Below are 26797 nucleotides of genomic sequence, written 5' to 3' on the forward strand. Positions count from 1 at the left end.
CTTTATGTTTCCTGTCTTTTTTCATCTTTTGGGGGTACATGAGGCTTTGGGGCTTTTGTATGTGTAGCAGGACAAGCCGCAGACAAAATCCCTCAGACACTGAGTTAAAGAAGGAAGGACTTTATTCAGCTGGGAGCTTCAGTAAGACTCAACAACCAAGCTCCCCGAGTGAGCAATTCCTCTCCCTTTTAAGGGCTCACAACTCTAAGGGAGTCTGTGTGAGAGGGTTGTGATCGATTGAGCAAGCAGGGGGTACATGACTGGGGGCTGCATGCACCAGTAATTAGAATGGAACAGAACAGGATGGGGATTTTCACAGTGCTTTTGTATACAATGTCTGTAATCTGTAGATAATATAACCGATTAGGTCAGGGGTCGATCTTTAACTACTAGGCCCAGGGTGTGGCACCGGGCTGTCTGCTTGTGGATTTCATTTCTGCCTTTTAGTTTTTATTTCTTCTTTCTTTGGAGGCAGAAATTGGGCATAAGACAATATGAGGGGTGGTCTCCTCCCTTAGTGTGTAGATGGTCAACTGAGAAGGTAAGACTCTAAAAACATGGCCTGACAGAAATATGGCTTATACCCCATTTATTGGTAATGAAACTTTCCTTCGCTGAGCCATCTTTGGGGTGATTCTTGATCTTGTTAAAAAATACTTGCCAACTCTTTGGAGACAGCTTGTGTACCCATGGTTATGTAATAACCTTGGTTGAGGCACTTGGGGGGATATCTTTTGGTAAAGAAGTTCAAAAGTCAGAAATATCAACTGTTTGTCCCAGCTAAAATCTGATAATAAGAGATTTGAAAGGATTTCTTTAAAGGGCTGTATAGTCAAAAGTTGACTTAATTAAAACTGATATTTAGGCTCTGTATGTATTTACTTACTGATTTAAGGCCTCTGTTCTCTCTCTCTGTAAAAATTTCTCAGGCAACTGAATTTCTTCTTAAAGCCCTGCTAGTCGTGTGCACTCCCCCATCTCTCTGTTTCCATTGCCCTTTCCTTCCTCTTGCCACCCTCAGTGCCACATAAGAAGACAAAAACAAACAAACAAACAAAATAAGCAACTCTAACAGCCTGGGATTCCTTAAGAAAAAACAGAAAAGGTGCCACAGACGCATTTATGGCAGAAACTGCTATTTTTTTTTCCTCAGGGAATCCCAAGAGTTGAAAATGGATAGGATCCTCTCAGATCTAAAACTCTGCTCTCCTTTGCATTGCACTACCAGAAATTTTTGCTTCTGGAGTTACTCGAAATTTCTTTTTATTGTGAAAAACTTGCCTTTGGTGTGTATAATGGCTTGGGAATGGGCTGATCACAGAGGGGGCTGATTGGCAATAGGTTGCCCACCAGCCTCAGGGGGAATGTATTTGCAGCGAAATGCACAGTGAAAACATGGCGTGTCCTAATCCCCATGGTGTTTACCTCTTTTGGGCGATCCAAGATTTAGTGTGAGTTATGCTTTGAATTCAATGGTCCAGATAGAAAAAAGAGACTCAGTTAAAAGCACCTATCTAAATGAAATTGGTCACCTTATAAAAGCCTATGATAAATTTATATAATTTTGTGTTATCTTGGCATCCATGTTTTCAATCTTCCTCTAACACAACCAACTTTAAAAAGCTTAAATTCCCTGTCTCTCTCTATATTTCGAGATGCGAATCCTCTATCTCGTTTCACCGGAGAGTTATCACTTTAGAAATGCAAATTTAGGGTTGCCTAGCTAACAGTTGCCTAGAGCAATAAAATAGGTAATTGGAACAGTGAATAAAAACAACTATTTAAAACTGGTAAATAAATCATATAGTTCTATAAGATCTGCTTCTGTCTGTGTGTCTGCGTGTCTATATATTTATATGTGTTATGTGTGTGTGATGTTTCACTATCAAAATGTGTGAAAGAGCTCTAATTAATTGGCTTACAGAAAAAGTAAGCACTTAAATATTTTATGAGAAAAATAGAAACCTTAACTCAAACACCTTCAAGTTCATGTGACTTTAGTAATCTTTAACACATAAAGACAATTTAAAAATTATTGGTGAAATAAAATAGAAACCTCTTCAGAATTTAGACATTTTGTCTGCGTCCATAGGACTATTGTTCAGATATTATCTCTGCTAGATGTTTTAAGATAATAAAATGTGTTTTTATGACAATTTTTGACACTTAACTTGTCTATAAACTATGTTTTTGGATTTGGGCCTTTAAGATATAGTGAAGCCTGGCTCCAGGGATTGTCCTTTGTCTTGGACTCTGTATCTGGTGCTTAATTAGTTACTTACTTCCTCAGTTTTTCACTAAGAATAAGAGTTACTAAGAAGTAACATTACAATTAATATATGTAATTATACTAGCTATGGCGAGGCACGGTGGCTCACACCTGTAATCCCATTACTTTGGGAAGCTGAGGCGGGTGGATCCCCTGAGGTCAGGAGTTCAAGACCAGCCTGCCCAACATGGCAAGACCCCATCTCTACTAAAAATACAAAAAATTAGCCAGGTGTGGTGGTGTGTGCCTGTAATCCCAGTTGCTTAGGAGGCTCAGGCAGGAGAATTGCTTGAACCCAGGAGGCGGAGGTTGCAGTGAGCTGAGATTGCATCACTGGACTGCAGTCTGGGTGACAAGAGCAAAACTCCGCCTCAAAAACAAAACAAGACAAAACAAAACCAAACAACAACAACAGCAAACTACTAGCTATAAGAGAAACCATTCTATAGGCAAAGTGTATAAAGTTGTTTGTGTTTTTGATAAAAAGCTTCTAAGAAGGCATGGGAATCTGGCTTCTGTTAAAGTAATTTTTTCCCAGCATGGAGATTTTTTTAAATTAATTTTTTTAAATTAAGGTTTTAAAAATTAATTTTAAAATTTTTTGATTAAAAACATGATGGATAAAACTAAATCAATATAGAAAGTTGAAAAATTAAATTCTTGTTCTAGGGTAGACTGATAGGACAAGACTAAAGATTTAAGCAAGCTGTAGAGTGTTTGTGGAAGACTCATCTTGTGGAAGGAATTCTGTGTGTGATTATTTCGTTTGTTTTTTTTCTTTCTTTTTCTTTTTCTTTTTTTTTTCAGACAGGGTCTCACTCTGTCACCCAGGCTGGAGTGCAGTGGTGTGATCTTGGCTCACTGCAACCTCCACCTCCCAGGTTCAAGTGATTCTCATGCCTCAATCTCTCAAGTAGCTGGAATTACAGGTGTGTGTCACCATGCCTGGCTAATTTTTGTATTTTTAGTAGAGTTAGGATTTCGCCATGTTAGTCAAGCTGGTCTTGAACTCCTGGCCTCAAGTGATCCACCCGCCTCAGCCTTCCAAAGTGCTGGGATTATAGGCATGAGCCACCACACCTGGCCATTCTCAATTCTTATCAATATATGAATCAATCAAAACTTGTTGAGTGTTTCCTACATGAAGTGTTGTGCTGGGTTGATGTAAGGGAACAACTGAGGAAGGATCTTGACCATTGGGCAAATTGGTAAGATCACTCAAGGTTCCTTGGGTAAAGCTGGAAATCAATCAGAATAAAGCACAATGAGAAGAGAAGGCAAGGCCAATATAAAATTGAAGTACTTCTAAATGCCATTTCCCCAAAACAGATATTTAAAACCTTGGAAAAAATACTGCTAGTGGCCTTTCCAGATAAGTAACAAGATTAACAATGTAAATACTTACCGTGTACAATCCTCATGTCCAAGAAAGAACCAGACAAATTTTTTTTTTTTTTTGCTGTCTTTCTATTGACAAACTGTGGGTACCTAGGAGAAGAAAGAGAGGTTACTTTTCACTTTCAGATAGGAATGCAGAGATCCAAAAGGAGTTTATATGTGTAGCTTCAGTCAAATAGTAATTCACTCTGGTTTTTGAAACTGAAATCTATGTAATTTTCTCTGAATCTAAGTTATCTGTCAGATAATTACCAAGCAATTAAATAATTATCAAGAAAACAATGCCAAATTAGATATGATCTCAAGGCCATGGCTTGCTTTTTGTGTTATATATTGAAGCAACTGAATTTCCTTTAGGTTTCTCTTTTATCATGGATGAGCCTTCTGGTAAGTTCCCCATACTCCTGTGGTGAGCATCTGTGCTAGGTGAGCACCTGTGGCTCAGCTTTAGGTTAGAGTACAGGTCTTGGAGGCCTGCGTGTCACTGTGTCTCTGCGCCACAGAAGTAGGTTCTGGAGTAACTGAGCTGGGAGGCCATAAGGTACAGGGAGCTTTGCTGCTTTTTTTCATTAAACGTAGCGACTATTTTGTCATGACTCTTCTGTTCTCCACCTTTCAGTAGTATCATCAGAAAGACAGGCGCTTCACCATGCTTCTGCCTGTACCAGTGTACAGAATATAAAGCCTTTGAGGAATTGCAGTTGATGATAGCATCTTCCCCTTCTTGGAGGATCACGACTTGAGGACTCTGCACTGGTTTTTGACTTCTCACCCCTGATCAGAAAGACAATCGAATGAGATGCTCAGTCTCATGAAGGGAAGGGTGATTTTCTTCCTTCCTTCCTTATTTAAAACATTAAGCATCACCACATAATTATAGTACATTTTCCTTGCTTCTTAGGTCTGGTTCTTAAAAGGGCCCTTCCCAAGACAGAAAGCTATTGTCATGAAGATGCTGTCATATCACAACCTCTCCCAGACTGAATCGTGTACTCACAGGTCAACTGGCACAACAAGATGCTTGAAAGCACTTTCAGGAGAGTCTCCATCCTCGGCCTGCCAGAATGTCCAGTCAGCTTCTGAATGGGCTTCCTTAGTATAAGTTGCTTTGAACTCAGAATAAGGCCTGTTGCAATTATTTCCAGGATATTGTAACTTTGGGGCAACCAATCAGAGACACATCACAACAGTTTAACTGCACAGAGCTAAATGCATCTGTCTAGAATACTTTTTAAACAGCTCTCCCCTGTGGCCAGACTGAGGAATGTTGATTAAACTGTGGATTTTGGCTTTTCTTGAATAAGTTTTCATCCAGGATAGGCTTTTTTCTTGCTATAAGAAGGGCCTATCCATATACTGTTTTACAGAAAGAATTACTTCAGAATTAAGAGAAAAAGGAAGTATCAAGGGAAAATTTATTATATATATATTTTTTACTTTACATATATATTTTATATACATACCCACACATGGATATAATATATAAGTATGTGAACTCAGAGTAATCTTTCAAATGGTGACATTTCATGATACTATTTACTTGTGCAGATTTCTTCGAGTGCTCATCATTGTCTTCAAGATAATGTAATATACGAACATCTCATAATGGCTTTTAATTATTTTCACAAAGTGGTTTCTGCTTATTGCTTTAGTTTTATATTTACCGATATACATTGTGAGTTGTATGCTCTGGCCATTCTGAATTAGTTTAATGTCATTCTCTTAAACTAAATATTGACTTCATGTCTTTGTACATTCTATTTATCTTTTTCTATGATACCCTTTCTCTGACTCCATTTTTGGCTAACTGTTTTACAAATCTTAACTTAGATACTACCTCCCATAGGTGGTTTTCCCTTACATTCAAGTTTCCAAGTTAAATGCCACTGTTAGATGGTCATATTCTATGCTTCTCCTATGATAGCTTTTATTATACGATATTGTAATATACTCTGCAATATTACATGTTCTCTGAAGGCAGAAACAATGCCTTATTCTTCTCATTTGCATCTATTGTTTTCGAGTCTAAGACACATATTAGGTATCAAATGAATAACCTTATTAAGTAAAATCTCAAGTAAATAGAAAACATATTTGGTAACCCCACAAATATTATGGTTACTCATTTATAAAACTGAGAATTAAGGTACAACTACTTTGCAGTGGTAGTTTGAACATTTTATGACATATATAATTTTAATTATAGCGTCATTCTGGCTTTTAGTCCTCAGGCTCATTATGTTCTGTGTCGCCTTGTGCATGCTGTTTCTATCTTCTCTACCTTCTCTGTCTTTAAACTTGATTGACTCCTACTAACTCTTTAGGTCTCAGCATAGGCAAGACATACTCCAGGCTGCCCCTGACTCAACTCTAAGGCTAAGATGGAGGTGGGACTTTCCATATGCCTTCATACCTCCCTTTGCTTTCCCAAGGTTGGCCTCATTTCACTTTACTCTGTTTGATTAGTTGCCTACATAACTAATTAGACTACACATTTAGTGAAAGAAGATATTATGTGTTTTTCCATAGCTCTTTTTTTCCCAGCATGTAACATTTACGCAGAACTCAGCAGGCACCCAGTTAACAATTGCTAATTGAGGAAGATGAATAAAACTTGAGAACAATGTTAGCTGGAAATCATTGTCCTTGCATTACAGATGAAGGTCCTGATATAAAATGTTAAGAAGTTGATTCACTTGCTCTAGAAGATATAACACACTTATGGCTAGAACAATGCTAGAAAGTAGCTTTTTCCAATGCTGTTTCCCAAATATACTAGATAAGAAAAGAATATAAATAGATAACTGTGGGAATGAATGAAATGTGGAAGTTGAAGCAGGCTGAAGAGCTTGAACAAAAAGGCAGGGATGACATTGGATGCAGTATTCCTTTTTCTGGTATGATTCTATGTTGCTGTAGAAGGATAAAGACAGCATTAATATATTCCCTCCCCATTATGCAAGACATGAAATGGGGTAAATGTAACAGCAGTTAGAGTGAAAAATGTCCATTGTAACAGAAATTTATAATGGATTTCAATAATTTATAAATCATGTTAAATATATCCGAAAATAAGAAAAGCTGATTTATTATCTTAAGGTATTTGAAATAGTTTTGTTAAGAGCAGGGATATATAGTAACTGGACTGATTATTCACCTGAATTTCCATATTTTTTGAAACTGAAATGAAATGATTCATCATAGCTACATTTCTCTACACCCTGCTAGAAGACAGCAGCAACTGTCATGTGCCTGCACTTTTGCTGGGATCTGTGGCTACAGCTCTGAATTTGGGAACAGGCTCTGGATGCCTGTGAGCAATGAATATGCACAGCAGACTATCCACTCAGAGTAGCTGAGGCTCTAGAGTGGGAGCCCGAGATGTGCATGGAACACCCTAAGTATGAAGAGTGATGTTTAATATTCCTTGCTGCTTTTCATTCTCATCTACATGCATTACGAAAAGGATCTTGGAATTTTTCCTGCCTATACCAATATAAGCCATAAAAAGAACAGAAAAAATACTGCATGTGATATTGGTGCTCCCGGATATGGAGGGGTAATAAATCTAATTCACACTGAGTTAGCTTTACATCCATGTTCAGGAATATAGAATTAAATATGAGAGAATTAATCAACCTATAGATTTTACCTCATAGTTAAACCAACCCCATGAGGATCCCTAGATGAACCAAGCTAAGCCAACCTATGCATCACTCCTATTCTGATCAAAAATGTCTTCAGCATTCCTGAAATCACTGTTCCTCAAGTCACTGTTCAGATTAAGCCATAAGTGATGAGACTTACAGAGGCTTCTGCATGCTTCTTGGGAAGCAGCCTGAATTTCTGTATCTTCTCACTGGAAAGATCTTCAGCTTCAGAAAATCAGCCAATGAGGAACAAGTTCTAATCATTTACCTACAAATACAATATACATACAAAACCATAATTTCAGTTTTTAATTTTCTACGAGTGATAATCACACTCTTCTCTAGGTCAATGATAAAGAAATGCATGCTAAGAATTTTAAAAATTAGGCCGGGCGCGGTGGCTCACTCCTATAATCCCAGCACTTTGGGAGGCCGAGGCGGGCGGATCACGAGGTCAGGAGATCGAGACCATCCTGGCTAACACGGTGAAACCCCGTCTCTACTAAAAATACAAAAATTTAGCCGGCGCGGTGGCGGGCGCCTGTGGTCCCAGCTACTCGGGAGGCTGAGGCAGGAGAATGGCGTGAACCCGGGAGGGCGGAGCTTGCAGTGAGCCGAGATTGCGCCACTGCACTCCAGCCTGGGGGACAGAGAGAAACTCTAACTCAAAAAAAAAAAAAAAAAAAAAAGAAAAAAGAAAAGAAAAGAAAGAAAAGAATTTTAAAAATTGCTAGCGTTTCAAAAGCATGACTTGTTAATAGCTTCTGTAAGACGGGCCCATACTTGGTGTTTTGGAGCATGAGTGACCATGAACTCTATTTTCTCACAAAGTTGGTAATACTGAGCAAACCCCTGAACTCCTACAGCCTGTTTTCTCTACTACAACATGGATTATTCTAATAGTTGTCTTAAATAATTATTAGGAGAATTAGTTATTGTAATACATACAAAACAGGTGGAATAATAGAAGTTCAACATAATCTAGACATTATTACCATTATACAGCAATGTGCTTTAAGTGATAAAATTCTTTCTCATGGAGCTACAAGTAACAATTCTGATACCACTATACATGTTTAATGGAATTGGACTATGATGTAAATGAATAGTGGGTGATGATGTCAAAAATTATTTGCTTGACCAAACTTTAGTCAGGCTTTGAAGTTTCTCCTAAGGTCATCTCTGCATTTTCTTGTAAAATCTAGTCTTAACAAGAACCCTTCCAGGTCAGTTTAGCAAGAACCACACCCTCCCCTGCTGCCCTCGCCATCCTCCGCTTGATACCTGATTACACTCCATATCTAACTGGGTTCCTCATCCTCTTTCATCACCCAGGTGATTGATGTCTGATTACCCTGACCTGTCTTCAGCAAGAATCCTGTTTGGCCAGTCTAGCCAGAATATCCCTTGGTTCTGATGTTTCCTCTTAGTAATTTCCCATTCACTGACCCCTAATCTGCCCCTTGGCTAGAAATCTCCACTTGTTTATGCTGTATTCGGAGTTGAGTTTGATTCTTCTCCCTCACTGCAAAGTCCTGTTGCAGTGGTCTCTGTACCTATCATGGTGGTCCTAAATAAATTCTGCCTCACCACGTTGTAACAAGTATTACTGAATAACTTTTTGTTAACAGTGAGAGCCAGGCTGTGCACCCCTGTAGTGGGAATTTATGGATAAGCAAGGGGAGGAGGCTAGTGTGATCCATGTGGTAATGATTTAGCATTGGAGACATCGATAAGAATGAATGCTTAACTTAATATAGATACTGATGGTTATGCTACATATGGAAATATTTATAGATATGCAGATATACATAGGTTAGTACTCACATATGCAATTCTTTGCTCAGAAATGCCTGTACACTGAGAAAAACTAAAAGAAACGACATCTCAGGAAATGTTCATCACTGAAAGAACCTACAGTGTGACCTTGGTTTTCCCGTTCCAAACACACATTCTTGGCCCCTAGTATACAAGGGAGACTGGGCACCCTCATTCCAGAAGCTAGCACAGACAAAGCATCACCAGAGATTTATGCTTTAGCTAAATCAGCAACCTCTTTCTGAAGGTAGAAAAGGAGAGTGGTTAGACTCTTAAACACTCTAAAACTCAGGGAACTTTCTTATTTGTAAGGCTTGTCATGTATCAGTCTTTTTTTAAGCTCAACTTGCCTCACTTACTTCAAAGCATAATTTCTCACACTGCCATGTGTAAATGGAAGAGAGTCTGTGTGCCTCCCAGTCTAAGTCCCCAAAGCAGGTTTGAGTATGGGCTGCAGGTGCCTGGAGAGCACTGTGCTCTTGCTGCACAGAGGTACACTGCAGAATCTCCAGGCTGGGAGGCCCTAATGTGCAGAGAGAGGTGCTTGGCACTTTTGTTTAAGAAGACTGTAAATCTTCCCTCTTCATTTTTATCCTTAACGGAACTTATAGATATCAGGAATGTAGGACCTTCAGCAGGGTATTTTTTGTACCATAGGAAATAATCAAACATGCTGTTAGTATAGTCACAGTTCAGAATAGAAATTCCTCCTTCCTGGACACTCAGGGATGGTGGATTTTGCTTAACTTGCTGGTCATCATTCTTCTGTTGACTATTTACCCCTGTTTGGAAAGAGAATAACAGATTTTCAGTTTTATTTTTAATGTCCCCACAGGAAACCATCATGATTCGGAAAACAAAACAAAACTTCTCCAATTATCTCCCAGCCTTATAGTGTTCCTTGTAGCTTTTCCTACTATATTCAAACCTCCCATGCGCAACTCACAGTCTGGCTGAAGCCACAGAATCAGCAATGATGCCCCCAGGAGCATGCCCATTCCTCCTGTGAAGACGCAGGTTGTCTTGTCTCCTGCACAGAAAGCTGCAAATCTGACTTCAACCTCCTATGCTTTATTTATGTCCTTCCACAGACCCTTCATTTTACTTATGAACAACCCTGTGCATAGCTATAAAGTTATTTATCTTTATGAAAGGAAGCACTGCCCCCTTTAGTTCAAATGTAGAAAGTTTTTGTAAAAGTGTTTCTGTATTTCCTGAAGATAACTTTATAATGCCTTCTCCATAAAAAGTTAAAAAACAAAAGAGTGAAAGAGAAGGAAGGATTTTTAGAGAACACACACACACACACACACACACACACAGCAATAGTAGAAAATGATAGCTGAAAAGTAGAGAATTACATAAGGTCAAATGACTGACACCTTGTCAACTGGCATACTAAGGCAGACATCTCATTTAAAAACGTTAATAAGGATTGATACTTACTGGGGACACGTATGGGTATGATGTTTTATTTTAATACAATGATTATGAATTTAGAACACAGAGAAGTTTTGTAGCTTAGTCTTTAGTGTAATTGAATTCTAATATGGTCTTCAAATGTGCCCATATTTTCTATATTATAAATAGCACAACATCATTAAATTAAATTTAAATTCTGGGTACCTCTCTTAAAAACACAAATCATCACAACAAAATTTATCTTCTGTATTAGATCACCTTCTGAACTGAAATTATTTCTTTTGGAACTTGAATGAGATCATTTACTGTGTTCTGTATTTTCAAATGAGAAAAATGGTGACATAATCCTGTAAAGTCTATAGACAATATATTCATGAAATTTACCAAAAGATGCCAAAAAGGCAACATAGCTGCTTACCTTCACTCTTGGTCCACAGGTAGTGTATTTCTCCATGGTTTACTATGATGGAGGAAGGAAACAGAATCAATTGTACTTTTAATGCTGAATTAGTAGGGCAACTAGTGATTTCAGCTAAGATTAAATTCCAAAATATTTTTTGAAATTATTTTTAGCAAAGACAGATAACACATAATAAAATAATATTTGATGCATATTTTATTACTGTAATAAACGTTTTGAATTTTCACTTGAAGAATAATGAAACAAATACTCAGAAAAGTTAAAACGCCTCTATTAAAAGTGTTTTAAGTCCATTAATATATTAAGTCTGGCCGGGCATCATGGCTCATGCCTGTAATCCCAGCACTTTGGGAAGCCGAGGCGGGTGGATCACCTGAGGTCAGGATTTCGAGACCAGCCTGGGCGTGGTGGCACCTGCCTGTAATCCCAGCTACTTGGGAGGCTGAGGCAGGAGAATCGTTTGAACCCAGGAGGTGGAAGTTGCAGTGAGCCGAGATCATGGCATTGGACTCCAGCCTGGGTAACAAGAGCAAAACTCCATCTCAAAAATATATATATATATATATATATATGTATATATATGGTTATGGGACAATCTTCATTCATAAATACCTGATAATCTGAAGAGAAAGACAAATGTGTAACTACATATTTACAACATAGCATGAAACATGAGTGTTTTTATGAGGAAAACATAATGGCGATCCATTAGTTCTGCTGAGGAAGTTAGCAGTGTGGAGTCAGGGAAGACCCTACAAAGGTAGAGCTCTTCAGCTGGGGCCTTAAGAGATAAAGGAAGATTGATGAGTTGGCTGTGTAGGAAAAGGGCATTCTGGGCAAAGTTATCTGCAATTTTAAAAGAACACAGAAAAATTATAGCCAGGAGTGCTCAGCAAATGAACTCAGTTCATTATAGTTGAATTTCAGTATCTGTGTGTAGGAAACTTATGACTTGATGTTAGGAAGGGTGGTCACAGGCAAAACATGAGGATCCATGCATGAATCATGTGTAAGAAGGCTGATTTTCCAGGTCCATGGGGCCTAGTGGACTGTAAATCTCTCTCGCTCACGCTCTCGCACACATGCACACAGACACACAGACACACACATCATTTAGACAACAAAAGTACAAAATATACAATGCACAGATGTACCACAAGTCCCATGTTGAATCACTGGATATGAGTGACTCCTTGCCTTGCTACAAAAAACTGTTTTATTTGGGAAAGGTGTTGGTGCAAGTTTTTTCAGCAAGCTTTGAGGCTGATTGTGGGTTATTGGCGGCTCACAATTTTATATTTGTGGTGAATTCACTTTGTTGCGTGTTTGTGTGTGTGTGTGTGTGTGTGTGTGTGTGAGAGAGAGAGAGAGAGAGAGAGAAAGAGAGAGAGAGAGAAAAGAGAGAGTATTACAGTCCACTAGGTCCCCTAGACCTAACGAGATTCTGCTCCTCCTGGGGTATGTATGCTGGAACCAGGAGAAGTTCTCACACTGAAGACTGTGTCATTAAAATGATTCTAAATCATATCATAGAAGAATTAGAATGAAATAGAACTTTTATCTACTGAGAGAGGTGAATATTACAAGAACTGATGATGGCTCAGCCACACAAGAGCAAGAGGTTCCATTCTGGAGGTATAAAAGATTCCCAGTGTTTTGAGCTTGTAGGAGAGCAGAAGATGAGCCTATCAATTTATTAATTTTATAATGTGTTCAAAGCACGTTATAAAAGTCACGTTGACACTTCTGTTCCTAGGGAAGTAACCACTCTAAAGAGCCTGAATCTTGGCCTTATTCAGTTTTATGACAAGTCCTTTGCAGAATCAGTGGAGATGGGTGACACAGCTGTCTCTGCACAGGAAATTAGTTGGGGGAGGGGGTGGGAACACTTGTCATAGCATATCCATATTCATATTTGCATACACCAAATTGAGTTACCAGATATGTTTAGAGAAGTCTGTCTTCTCAAATAAAGACGACTCAGTTATACTACCAGGAATTTCTGAAACATGGGAGTGGACTTATTCCTTTGGTATCTTTATTACCATAACACAGAATTAGATTGACATATGTTAAATTATTCATAAAGTTATATTATAAGTAATTTCTTCCTGATGAGAATTTTTTAATTAAAAATAACTCCTATATCTTCACATAGTGATAAATTTGATTCTTTACACCCAGTGTTTCATGGAAATGTAGGTGACCACAGACTGCATCCCTTTTTTCCCTCTCTTCTTCCCTTGCAACTCACCTTGCTACATGTGTTCTTTTAAAATCTACTCTTTTTCTGCTAAGACTAGATTTCTGATTGTTCTTTCTCCCAATAGGTATCTGGATACACATTTTTTTAAAGACAGGGCAACTTTCCATTGAACTAATTTATATTTGCCTAGTGCATCAATTAAGGTACAGTCAAGTTACAGGAAAGTCACCATGAGTTGTATGGGATAGGGGCTTAATTATGGGAATTTGGCTTTACGTGATTGTGAAAGGAGACAGGGAAGTGAAGGTCTAAGGGCTGTGGGAAGGCCAGAGAAGGAAACTCTAACCAGTTAATCTGAGAAAGCAAGCATCTGCAGCTGCTGAAGTGTGATTTGAAGGGGAAGTTCAAGAACTCTAAGGAAGCTCTTGCCTTTGTGTGGTTACCATCTCCATTCATCTATCGCCAGGCATCTGAAGGTGACTGGTCAACAGGAAGGCATGCTAGACATGGAGTGGAACAGAGTGACGAGAAGCTGGAACCAGCTGGGCATATCCGTGTCTATTTGTCACATATGACAATGACTGCTTCAGAGAGCAGTGGCTACTGTTTCACTTTTGCTTTCCATATCTCACACACATTTCTCTTTGGCTAATTTTATCCTGCTACCATACAAAAAAGGAAACTCTGGGAAACTTGGTTCTCTGTTTAATCCAGTACAAACCACCATTTTGTACCTCCTTATAAACTTTGCATTAGGTCATACCTCATTTGATGGTATTTAATTTCCACATAAGACAATAATAAAATAATTATTCTACCTAATATGATGCAATTATCTTCCATAAAATTGTAAGGATGCTAACCTTTTCCCCAAAAGAAAATGCAAGGTTTCTTGTGTCACTTTATACATCTTTAAGTGAAGTTTATTCTTTTTCTAGTTGAGTCATACTTCTCCTTCAATAAGTTTATTATTTTTCTAGTTGAGTCATACTTCTCCTTCGATAACCTGTAAATTTTATAGTGAGCCATAAAGCTAACAAATAAAAACACATACTATTGCAGAGAGTAGAAGAACAAAATAAATACAAAGAATGGGTTGTTAACCCCTACCCTCCCGCCACACACACACACATCAAAGGAAGATGTACCCATAACTACTTCAGATCTTGTTTCTGTTACTGGTCAAGTGGTTGTAGCTGCTGGGCACAATTTCATTCTTCTGCCATCATTCATTATTGTTTTTTGCCCTCAGCAAGCACATTCCTTTGTCTGGTGGGATGATGACCTCAAGATGTATGTCTTTAGCAGTCCTGCCTATATTGAGTTGCTGTAGTTTTCCATTAAATTTTATCATCATTCATGGTGGGATTAAGAGTTTCCACAGACATACTCTTCTTTACCCCACTGTATTGTAGCAAACCATTTCTCCATGAAAGGCAGCATCAATAATCTCAGCCAGTAGAATAACCCCCTTCTTTGCTTTTGGTTAACTGGAATGAGGAGCCCACGCCATTCTCTTGCATGTACTATAATGTCAAATAAGTTTTGGCCAGCCCAGATGCTCAGGTATCTACCTATGTGGATCAAATGCAGTGATCTTCAGGCCCCCATAGGCTGTCCCCAAATTTGCAACTGGGTCACATATGTTTCCTGGCTCCTGAAGGGGGCTGGGCATTTACTAGGCTCACTTATCCATCATTTCAGAAAAACTTGAGGGAAATGTAATCGACCCTTTGAAAACCAAAAGCAAAGCTGACTTTAAGGATTTTTCTTTTTCCTTGATTTTCAGCAGTTTTACTCTGATGTGAAGAAGTATGCTTTTCTCTTGTTCTGTGTGTGTGTGCGCGCGTGCTGAGTTCCTTGAATCAGTGGAGACTTTTATCAAATTGGAAATTTCCACTTATTATTTCTTCAGATTGTTTTAGTTTCATTTTCTTTCTCCTCTCTGTGGCACCAATTACACATATATTAGGCCATCTGAATTACCTCACATCAGTTGTATGCTCAGATCTGTTCTTTAATTTTTTTTTTCTTTATTTGACTTAAAGGCATTTCATGTTGATTTGTCTTTACATTAACTAATTCTGTGTCCCTCTTCCAGTCTCATATTAAGCCTACTAAATGGCTTCTTAATTTCAGATACTGTATTTTGCAATTCTATAATGTCCATGTAATTTTTAAATGTATGCTGTTACTATTTTAAAACTCTGTTAAAATATGCTATCGAAATAATTTCCTGTTGAAAATTTTGATTTATTTTATTCACGGTTCCTTAATTTTTAAAACATATTAATTATAGTTATTTTTAAATTCTTGTGTGTTAATTCCACATTTAAATCATTTGTGGATCTGCTTCTATTCATTATATTATCTCTTGATTATTGGCCCTTGTTCTTGCTTCACTACATTTTTTATACACTACAAAATCTGTAGATTATTTTGTTTTTCTCTAAAAATGTTAATTTTGTTAAATTACAAGCAGATAACCCTGATACTGTTGAAACTTACTTTAATCTCTGTGAGGGAAGGGTTTTTTTCCACAATTATTATTTTTGTCTTAGAACATAGCCCTGACTCTTAGCATGTAATCCCTACTCTAGTGAGCCAATTGAAAGCCCAAGGTGTTTCCCAAGGTTTCTTTGCTCTGGGCCAGAACTCCAATGTCTTTCTGCACAGTGCAACCCCTGAAATATCCATGGAGCTTTTAGACCCCCAGAAGTTGGTTTCTGTGAGGCTTCCCAAAGTTTCTCCCTGTGCATGTGCAGTTTATGTGTAAGCTCTGCAAACACTCTACACATATTTTGAGACCCTCTTATATAAGATTCACTTCTCTCTAGTACCCTTTTCTTCAAATCACAGTTATATTCATCTGTTTTTTTCCATGCAGTAAGGCTGCCACTCTCTTCTGGGACTCCAAGTCCCAGTGCTGAGGCTTAGAAAATAGCCACAAGGGAGAAATGCTGAGTGAATGTGGGAGTCACTTTGCAGTCTTTCCCTCTCCCAAGAATTGCAAACATTCACTGTCTTCTTTCCTTAAAAAGAATTGTTTCATATGTCTTTTCAGTTTTGCAGTAGTTTGTAGCTAAAAGATAACTCCAATATCAGCTATACTGTAAAAATCAGAAAATCTTTTTTTCTTTAAGTCAAAGCTTTATTATATATTTCCTCCCTTTTAAAGACAATTGTCAGCTTTATTCAGTAGTCAAAAATGTATCACATTTATGTATCATATTTATCATATCTTCTACAACTTATCTAGAAATGCTTCCCACACTTAAAAGGGATTAGGGTCTCTAAAGAACTAACTTTTCTTATCATCAATCAGTATCATGATTCTTTTCATTTGTTCTTAGTGCAGTTATCCCTATCTGTGCTCTGTTAGGGTGTAGATATGCTTAGTAATTTTGTTCCCATATCCTTCATCTTACCATATTAAGATTTACAGACGATTCATTTCAAGGTTCTTGTTTAGTCTCCCATAAAATGAGAGTCACTTATGTACAGTATATAATAACTTACAAATTATACATTATGTCTTAAAATTGCTATAATCTGCCTTGCTTCCTGCCTGTATATGTATGCTGTTCCTCAAATTGGAGCACCTTCTCCCACATGCTTTTGTTCTTCAGTCTGATTAACTCCTATTAAATTGCCAGATTTTGAACCGAGGCATCACATACTCCAGAAAACTTCCTTTAACAGACATCTATTTGTTTTTATAATACCCTTTACTGCCCCAGTTAAGTCCTTCTCTATTTTATAGGAACTGATAACAAAAATGTGTTCCCCACTAGAAATATATTCAACAGGCTGAGCAATTTCATGAGACAGATCCAGCCGCAGCAGCTCCTGGGCGTTGCCACTCAGCTTTGTAGTGGAAAGCTCCACCTACCTGTGGTTTAGTCCACCTTCTGCACACTGTGGTGCATATGTGTGAGTGCTTGTGTGTGTATGTGTGTGGGTTGGGGGTAATGGAGGGGTCATCTTTTTAGGGTTTAAGAATCTTTTTGGGGAAAAGTAGGAACACAGCAGCTTAGAGAGAGAATAGAGAAATAGTCTATATGTCTTTGAGGAGTCAGAGATAAAAGATATTGACCAAGGTAAAGTCTGGAACATGATCAGACTGAATTTTTTTTTTGCATTGTGAATGAATTGTATAAAAAGTTATATATATTTATATATAAAAATATATGTTTTTATATATATCACAATTCCCATTTTTACATTGAAATTATCTTATTTAATTAAAGCCAAATGAAATAATAGCAACTTAGGACATATGACCACCATAGGAATAAAAAGTGTCATAATAGTAGAAAAATGTTAACATCCTCATTTTGTATATATGAATATATATATTATAAATATATATATACACACATATATATGTCTCCTAAAAGTTTTTCCTGCTCTATCAATTCAACATTCAATATGTAGACATACAGACCATTGGTTTTTAACCAGGGGCTATTTGCCTCCAGGGACATTTGGCAGTGTCTGTAGACATTTGTGTTTGCCACAGCTGAGGATCTTACTGGCATCTAGTGGGCAGAGACCAGGGATGCTATTAAACTCTCTACAGTGCCCAGAAAAGCCCCTTCCCCCAAAAGAATTACCTGGCCCAAAATGCTAATAATGTTTCTGTTGGCAAACTCACAGACAATGCTTTTCAATTCAGACAGTGCTTCACAATTTTCTTCTTACCTTTCTCTAACCTTTTCTTCCCAGCTACACCTTACATTTTCTCAATCTGCTTCTTTTTAAAATTTTTTCTTGGCCTTGAGTTTCTTCAATTTTTAATTTTTGTGAGTACTTAAGTACGTGCATATATTTATGGAGTACATGACATGTTTTGTTACAGGAATGCTATGTGAAATAAGCACATATGGAGAATGGGGTATTCATCCCCTCAAGCATTATCCTTTGAGTTACAAACAATCCACTTACATTCTTTATTTTAAAATGTACAACTATTATTGACTGTAGTCACCCTGTTGTGCTATTAAATAGTAGGTGTTATTCGTTCTATTTTTTGTACCTGTTAAACAGTCTCACCTGTCCCCCAGCCTCCCACTACCCTTCCCAGCTTATGGTAATCATCCTTCTACCCTCTATGTCCATAGGCATGGTTTAGATAAGAACAGTGATCAGAGATTAGAAATAATTTTTGGACAAACAGATCAAGTCTCATATTGGCCCTGATACTGAAAAATATTAATTCATGAATCTATAAATAAATGTTAAACAAATTGTCTTCTTTAAATCTCAAGCTTCATTTTGGCTCTTAGAGATAAAGCAGAATTGGTGATAAGAAAGCAGGATTATGCATGTTATTAAGAATTTTATGGTCCATATACTCTTTTGCTACTGATCCCCCACCCTCAGCCTAAATTATTAGTCCTCTTCATGTTTCAGAGAGTTTTATTCTCCATTCATCCATCAATCCTCCTGACAGCCTAAGGAGACTTTTCTCAGGTTAGAGTACCACCTAGAACTAACACCACTTCCTCTGCAGTAATGCAGATGCCCCACCCAGGGGAGGTGCCTGAGTCTGGTCTTAAACATCAGCAGTGTGTTTTCAGGAAGGCACACAGTGATTCAGGAGTGTGGAGAGTGTCCAGTTTCTTTCAGAAATTATTGCTCTGAATGGAGGTTGTAGGTCACAGGATTCTTCAACTTACAGCCCCTGGAGAATGATGGCTATGGGAGCAAGTCTATGGCTGTCTATCACCATGAGAGTAAGTTCCTTGGAAGAGACTGTGTCCTTTCCATACTGACAGAGCAGGAACATTGCCATCTTGGACAAGCCCTCATTCTAAAGTTCACCTTAATCAAAAACCTCCTAAGTCCAAAGGGCATCAGCCTAATGGCTATGGTCAACATAAACCACAAATAACCACATAAACCATATACCACATAAACCATAAACCACAAATAACATCTCCAACCAGAAACATTCCAAACTCCTCCTCAGCCAGAGGCATGCTAGCCCTGAGATAACCCTGCTCCAACTGGGAAGGTGCCAGCCCTGAGATAACCCCCCTCCTGCCAGAAAGAGATCAGCCTCAAGATGACTTCCCCTCCTCCGAGAGAGATTCCAACCCCCACCATAAACTTCTTCTCCACACATAAACATTCCAAGCTTGTGATAAACCCCCTCACCGTAAAACCAATATACACTCTTAGTCTGTAAGAGAAAGTGCTCCTGACCAAAAAAAAAAAAAAAAAAAAAAAAATCAGCCAGAAGCCCCACTCAGGTTTTATCTAAAGTAAGCCTGTCTTTAACTGCCAAGTTGTGTTTTGTGTTTCTTTACTGTTTCTTTAACTCTTACACATATTCCTGGCTCAAAACGTATATCAGGACACAAATGAGGTTTTGAGCGTACCCTGTGGAAGCTGTGGTTCCCATTTTCAATTTTTTACTTTTGAAGTCCATTATGCTAGGCATTTCCCAAAACATTTCTAATCTTCACAATAATACTGTAAATTAAGTATTTATACTTACTTCCTGCAGTACTTATCAGGAAATTGATGCTCATGAAGTTCATATAATATTCTCAAATTTACACAGCTGATAAGGGACAGAGCCACTAGAAACCCTTGCTCTTTTCTTAGTGTCATGGTGCTTTTCAGGAAGAGACATGTAAACCCAGTGATTATGGAAAGACCCTGGGCCATTTTGTTGAGGAAGTAAAACAGACTCTCCTATCAACCCATAACACCTTCCCACAAAGGTAGAAGAGAAAGAGAAAGAAAACAGTTTTGTCTGGGTATGGTGGCTCACGCCTGTAATTGCAGGAGTTTGGGAGGCCAAGGCAGACAGATAGGTTGAGCTTAGGAGTTAGAGACTAGCCTGGGCAAGATGGTGAAGCCCCATCTATACAAAAATAAAAAAAAATTAGCTGAACATGATGGCACACACCTGTGGTCCCAGTTACTTGGAAAGCTGAGGCAGGAGGATTGTTTGAGCCTGGGAGGCAGAGGTTGCAATGAGCCCTGATTATGCCACTGCATTCCAGTCTGGGTGACAGAGTGCGACCCCGTCTCAAAAAAAAAAAAAAAAGAAACGGTTTTATTGAATAAGCATTAAACCAGAATGTGATGCATCTCACAGGCAATCCACTAAAGATATTACAAAGAAATAAATAAATCTTATCTTTTTTTTTTTTTTTTTTGAGATGGAGTCTTGCTCTGTCACCTAGGCTGGAGTGTAGTGGCTGGATCTCAGCTCACTGCAAGTTCCACCTCCCAGGTTTATGCCATTCTCCTGCCTCAGCCTCCCGAGTAGCTGGGACTACAGGCCCCTGCCACCTCGCCTGGCTAGATTTTTTGTGTTTTTTAGTAGAGATGGGGTTTCACCATGTTAGTCAGGATGGTCTCGATCTCCTGACCTCATGATCCACCTGTCTCGGCCTCCCAAAGTGCTGGGATTACAGGCTTGAGCCACCACGCCCGGCCAAGAAATCTTATCCTTTTATATAGCCAAGCAGATGCAACTGATTGTCTACAATTTCTCAAGATAAACGATAACTAGAGGACTTGACAGCATCATTTGTCAAACATAGTTCATCCTCAATTTACCTGGTAATTGAGGTAGCCACCTGTTTTGTAATTGCCTTCATGCAAAGGAAACATTTCTCATGTCTTTAGGACAGGAGGTTGGTTTGCAACTGGGAGCAAAGTACGAGCTGAAGTTAGGCTCCTATCCTCCCCTAAAACTAGATTAGGGCACTACCTCCTTTTGTGGTTACATTTCAAAAAAAAGTGCTCTCAGGTCCTTGAGAAAGACAGTCCTGGATTGTAAACTGGCAAGAGGTTTATTTAGCTTTTAAAAAGATTTACCTACATTTCAAAGGGATAGAAAAAAAACTCACAATTACAAGTTTTCTAAAGTAGGTGCTCTAAGAAAAGGGAGGGGAGAGTGTCTTTCTCTTTTTGCATCAGAGAGAATTAAAATTGTTTTCTCATTTCTATTTGTATTTGCCTTTAAAATTTTCAGAATTAAGAAGTTTAATGTGATACAATTTTTAGAGGTTGCTTTTAAAATGGATTACTGGGTAGAATAAGGATAAGAAAATAAGAAAAATAACCTTTGGAATATAAAAGTAAGACAAATGTAAGACTACAGTTATTATTTGCATGGAAATTGTCTGTGGTTAAAAGACTTTAGGATGAAAGTTGGATTCCATAATCTTCCATGAGTATAAGAAATTGCTATGGAAATTTAATAACGAGTCCTCTCTAAATGAAAGGTGAAGTTTTTTTCCTTTATAAAAAAATTATAGGAATATTAATGCTTTACGAAATAGATATGATCAACATAAATGGAGGCCCCATGTTTGTATAAACAAAGTAATTTGTTTATATATCTTTTCCTGCTCTTACACATAGAAACAAGAAGTCATAAAGCCATTTTATGTCAATCTTGCTACAGTTAGAATTATGTTTAACTACAGCAACAAAAAACTCAACCAAATAATGGTTTATTCAAAATTTTCATGCAAAAATAAATCTGGGGGCTGGATTTGACTTGGCATCTAAAAGACTACCAGGCATGGGATAGGGAAAGGGGATTAGGTATGTATTTTCCTTTATGGTAAAGTTATCACTTCTGTATTTTAAAAAGAGAAAGGGAGGGATAGGGAGATGTGTACTCGTATCAGGAGAGACAAAAACACTACAGGAAGGCCCTAGCATATTTCTGGTCCTATCTCACTGGTCAGAACTGCTCTATATGTATATGGCAATCCCTTGCTGCAAGAGAGGGTAAAATGTAATGTTGAGTGTTTTTTTAAAGCTGGACATACTGTTGTCCAAATCAAAATTGAGGGTTTTGTTAATAAGGAGGCAGAAGAGAATTGTGATTAGGTTGGCAGCTTGCAGTGTCTGCCTTTCTGACTCCTCTGGTGAAGACTGAGAGTATTAGGCAGAGAATAACTCATTCCCCCTTAAGTAGTCGGTGAAAATTCCACAGTAGCGGTGACACTTACATTGGGGCATCAATAACAACATTATTTTAGAGACATTTATTGAGTATGCATGTTATGCCTGGAACTTGAAACAATTTTGTGTATTTTATCTCATTTAATTCATAGCAACTCAGCAAGATAGGTGGTCTTACCAACATTAATTTATAAGGAAATGTAGGTGAGGATAAATAATTGCCCAGGGACACAGAGCTAGAAAATTGTGAGAATGAGATTTTAATTTAAGTTATTCTGATTTCAAAACTCAAAAACTCACGTGCATTGTGCTATATCATCTTGCCTCAGAGAACAAATACAAATTCTTCAAGTATGAAAATGGGCCAGTGGAGGGCTTGCTATGTGGAGGAAACTGCCAACTTCTTTCTTCTTCAACCCTGAAAACTTGAAGTTACTGATATTTGCCATTCAAAGACTCATCCCCAAGCCAGTCGTGTGCACATACAGGCCATTGTAGTTAATGTCTGGGCATGTTCAGAACCACCAACTAGGATATTGCTTTGAAATCACAGTTGAATGCTACTGAGGTGTACTATCGGTATCTTTCTTCCAAAAAAGTGGCAACTTTCTTCTAATTTTTAAAATATTTATGCTTTTTACTGCAGTGTAAGAGTCTGGAAAGAGCAGCTTTATCATCTCCAGAGTACTAAGAGAAAGCTGTGAAACCATCCATTTCTGCCCCATTGTACTAAGCATTCCTGGCTGTGGTCTTCAGGAAAACGGAATGACCAATCTGAACCATGATGTATTCTGAAATTCTCCATGTTGATCCTTTGGATTCAATTAGCATGAGAGCTGAAGGTGTTCCCATTTAAATTAACAGAAATTCCTAAAGAGATGGAAAATCCCTGATGCCAACTATGAAAGGAAGAATTTATGAAAGAAGGAAGAAAGAGAGAATGAGGGGGTGAGAAAGGTGGAAGGAGGGAGAAAAAGTCACTTCAAGTTAGGAAAGAATCCCTAGCTCCCTTCCCTGATGCCTTCTGCTTTGTTTCTACACAGGGGTGGAACACTCAGAAACAGTCTGCCCGATAGCTTCCGTTTGTCCCTCCATATCGACTCTCTTTGCTACTGCCCACCCTGGAGAGTTGCAGGCCCATATCGTTAATGATCCTAATAGCAGGCTGCATTTCTAGATATTTGTGTTATAGCAGAGGGGTCTTGTCCTTCAGTGTGTGTGGAAAATGTTTTCTGGAAAGGCAGTAGAAATAGTTCCTTGAGGGGCTGGGGTTGTTCTCTCTATTTATGCCATAAGCTGTGTGAGGGGGAGCTGGAGGCATGTGGCAGCCATGTGACTGGGACTGGCAGCAGGGTTTGGGTGCAGGTAGCAGGTGTCTCAAGAGCACTGTGCTCCTGCACAGAGGTAGAGGCCTGTATCACCAGGCTGGGTCGCAGTGATGTGGAGGGAGCTGTCCTTTCTTGCATCACCAAACTGAAAGGTTAGTCTCTTCTGCTTCTTCATTTCTCCACGCGTAACTAGTGTCATCAAGAGGACAGGACCTTCCCCAGGGTCCTGTCTGTACCATTGTAAGCTGGTAAAAACACTTGAGGAGTTGCAGTACGCAGTGAAATTTTCTCCCTCTTGGATGCTTAGAAACCGAGGACTCTGCTCCAGCTGCTGGGTGCTCACCCCTGTTTAGAAACAGAGCAGAAGCAACCAGGAAAGGGAATTAGGGATTGTTCCCCAACCTGAAATAATTTTTCCTCCCTCCTTAGTCTTTTCTCCTCCCTCCCTTACTCTCCCCCTTTCTTCCTTCTTTTATAATTCCTCCTTTCATGCTTTGCCATAAAGCAACTTGCCATCAGGGATTTTCCATCTTCTTAGGATGTTCTGTTAATTTAATTGGGAACCTTTTCAACTCACATGCCAACTGAATCCAAAGAATGGACACGGAGAATTTCAGGACCATCTTGTCTTTCTATCACATGGTGGACATGGCCCCTGACTTAGCTGCTCCTGAAAGAGCCCGTCCTGGAACAGGCTTCTTTGGGCTAGAAAAGTGCTTGCTGCCACCCACTTTGAGTTCTGTAGAAAGGCAGGAGCCTCAGTGTGGCAGCCAATGGAATCATTCACTGTCCACCCACCCCTTCCTCCAACTCAAAATGTATGTTGCCTTTTGAAATACTACCCTCCTGTGGAGAGATAGAAAAGTGATTTATTTCCAATAATGCTCTGTTTCTCCCAATAGCATTTGGTATGCATAAATATCAAGATTAAAGTAGAAATGTAACAGGAGACCTCACCCACTTTCTTTTTCTTCCTTCCCTTCCCTCCCCTCTCATCCCTTCATTTCTTCCCCTCTGGACACTCCTTGCCAGCAATGCATGCTTGTCTGATTATTCTCTTGCTTAAGAAATCCCAGAGGCGAACCTTGAAACAAACCAGGCACAGTCCCCATTGAGACATCATCAAGCTTAGGGGGACTTGTGAACAATTTGTCCACCACCAGGCCAAAGTCAAGATAACACCAACCAGACCCCTAGAGGGGCAATTACCCAAGATAGCCTTTAGAACCAGACACACAAACCCTGCACCCTGCACCCTTCCTGCATGTCTCCCATCCTGCGTTTCATTTTTAAAACCTCATGGTGAATTTAAAAATGTAAAATGGTACTTTAGAATGCTAGTTTGCCGTCTTCTCAGTTTGCTGGCTCTCATATTAAACCTGCTTTTCCCATCTACCCTCGCCTCTCGTGTTTGGCTTTCAAGTGGCAAGCAGCTGGACCTGGGTCCAGTTACACAAAGAGTATTGTGACCTTATTAAAAAAATGGAAAATACATCCTTTTAAGCATTGATCATTTAAAAGCCAGAATAAAAGAATAATAGAAGATAATGAAAGTATCATCTTATCATTTCTGATATCCTCAACAAGCATGTTGAACCATGTAGTGTCTGAGTAACTATAACTGTAGTGGGGGGCATATGTGGTGTGAAATGATACTACATTTACAGGGCCATACAGCATGAGTAAGTACAGTATCATAAACCTATTTTTACTAAATTAAAAATGAACAATTCTGTTGTAGATTATTTAATTTAGAATACATTTTTGTTATTCTACTGCATTACACTGTTATTAGATCCCTAGTTCATGCCTATCAAAGCCCTCATCACACTATCCAGTAATTGCACCTGTTGGGCTCATCTACAAGTTCCTTGTGGAAAAGGTTGTGCTTCTTTTTTCACTCTTGTAACCCCAGCAGTTACTAGACAGAAAGATGTGAACACACAATCATGAATTAATATGTAAAGTGTTTGTGCATTGGTATAGTGATTTAAGGATATAGATGTTGTGGTGTGGGTGTAATACGTATTCAAATATCACAAAATCTTGTGTACCGAGAGGATTGCTTCAGCCACTGCATAGAGTCATTAGTAAAGATAGTCAGATTGGCCATATGACTATTTGTTAATATCTTGAATGGGAAAATACAATGCACATGCATTTTCTTTTTAAAAATTTTACCTTTAAGTGGGTATGTGGGAATCCAGATTCCTCGAGGGGCTTAAAATAGAGGGGGTCAGCCTGTGGGGCTCACGGGAACAAGAAATGAGCTGCTCCAGGATAACGAGCTATTGACTGCTTCTTTGAGGAATCCCATAACCCAAGCCCTTTAGATATAATATGCATTTCTCTGAAAAGCAGAATAACAATTTAGCTTCAAGATGGGAACGAGAAGAAAATTTCCTTGACACTGGGATTAACTATCATTGTCATTATACTGATTGGGAATATGGAATGATCTTTTTTAGTGCTTGAATCTCCTTACACTTTCAGTCAGAAGAAAAATTCTGCCACAGTTTACAAAAAGGATAGAATCCAGAACAGCGTGGCTGGAGTCATATCTTCCTCCTGGGGTTCTATCCTAAGTAAGAACTGCCAGGTATAAGAAAAGGAAATATAGTCATGAATTGGCCTAAAAGATATAATGAACTAGAGACACCTCAAGCGTCCCTACAGTAAAATGTTTCCAGCACACCTAAGCATAAAGCAGCTCTCATTTAATAAGAGCCCTTGTCAAAGTGCACTGGGGCCAAGCTGCAGGCCAGTTTTCTGAGTGCTTCTTCCATGGCATGGATTGTTAATAACAGCTCAGATTGAAGAGATGAACAGGAAAAAGTTTCTATCCTTGAGGAACCTGAGCTAGAGAGGAAATAAGAACCAAAAAATATTCATAACATGGTGGGTTTGTGCTATTGCAAAACTATAAAATGCTAAAAGACAGGGCGGGAATAGTTGTAATTTATTAACAGATAACTTGGAAAAATCTCTTTTTTAAGATATCATGTTTACTGGGCCTTCATGATTGCGTAGAATTTTGCCAAGTTTATAAAGAAATAACATATAAAAGAAGGAGGTGTTAGAGTGAGGTCATCTGATGGGCTGAAGTTCAGAGATCATGGAGGTAATGATAGGAATGAGGATAAAAAGTTACTGGGAGTAGTGGTTTAGATGGCCAAATAAACCTAGAGTTTTATTTTTGGGTAATGAAGAGCTGTGGAAGGTCCTGAAATAGCTTAGTGATCTAATCACACTTGTGTTTTAGCAGGACAACTCCAGAGGTGGTAATAAATTGGAGAGGCATGAACTAAGTGGTAGAGGATATACTAAAAAGTTATTCCAATT

General features: G+C 38.6%; 2 gene segments (V, D, J or C); both read right to left on the reverse strand.

The window, feature by feature from the left end:
- Window positions 1-9510: 9510 nt before the first annotated feature.
- Window positions 9511-10387, reverse strand: LOC116275898. The segment is given in 2 exon segments: window positions 9511-9917; window positions 10082-10387. Coding segments are annotated over 2 exon segments (459 nt in total).
- Window positions 10388-22978: 12591 nt separating this feature from the next.
- On the reverse strand, window positions 22979-24214 carry LOC116275952. The segment is given in 2 exon segments: window positions 22979-23800; window positions 24033-24214. Coding segments are annotated over 2 exon segments (342 nt in total).
- Window positions 24215-26797: the final 2583 nt, after the last annotated feature.

Source organism: Papio anubis, chromosome 7 (assembly GCF_008728515.1).
Source record: "Papio anubis isolate 15944 chromosome 7, Panubis1.0, whole genome shotgun sequence".
NCBI classification, from domain to species: Eukaryota; Metazoa; Chordata; class Mammalia; order Primates; family Cercopithecidae; genus Papio; species Papio anubis.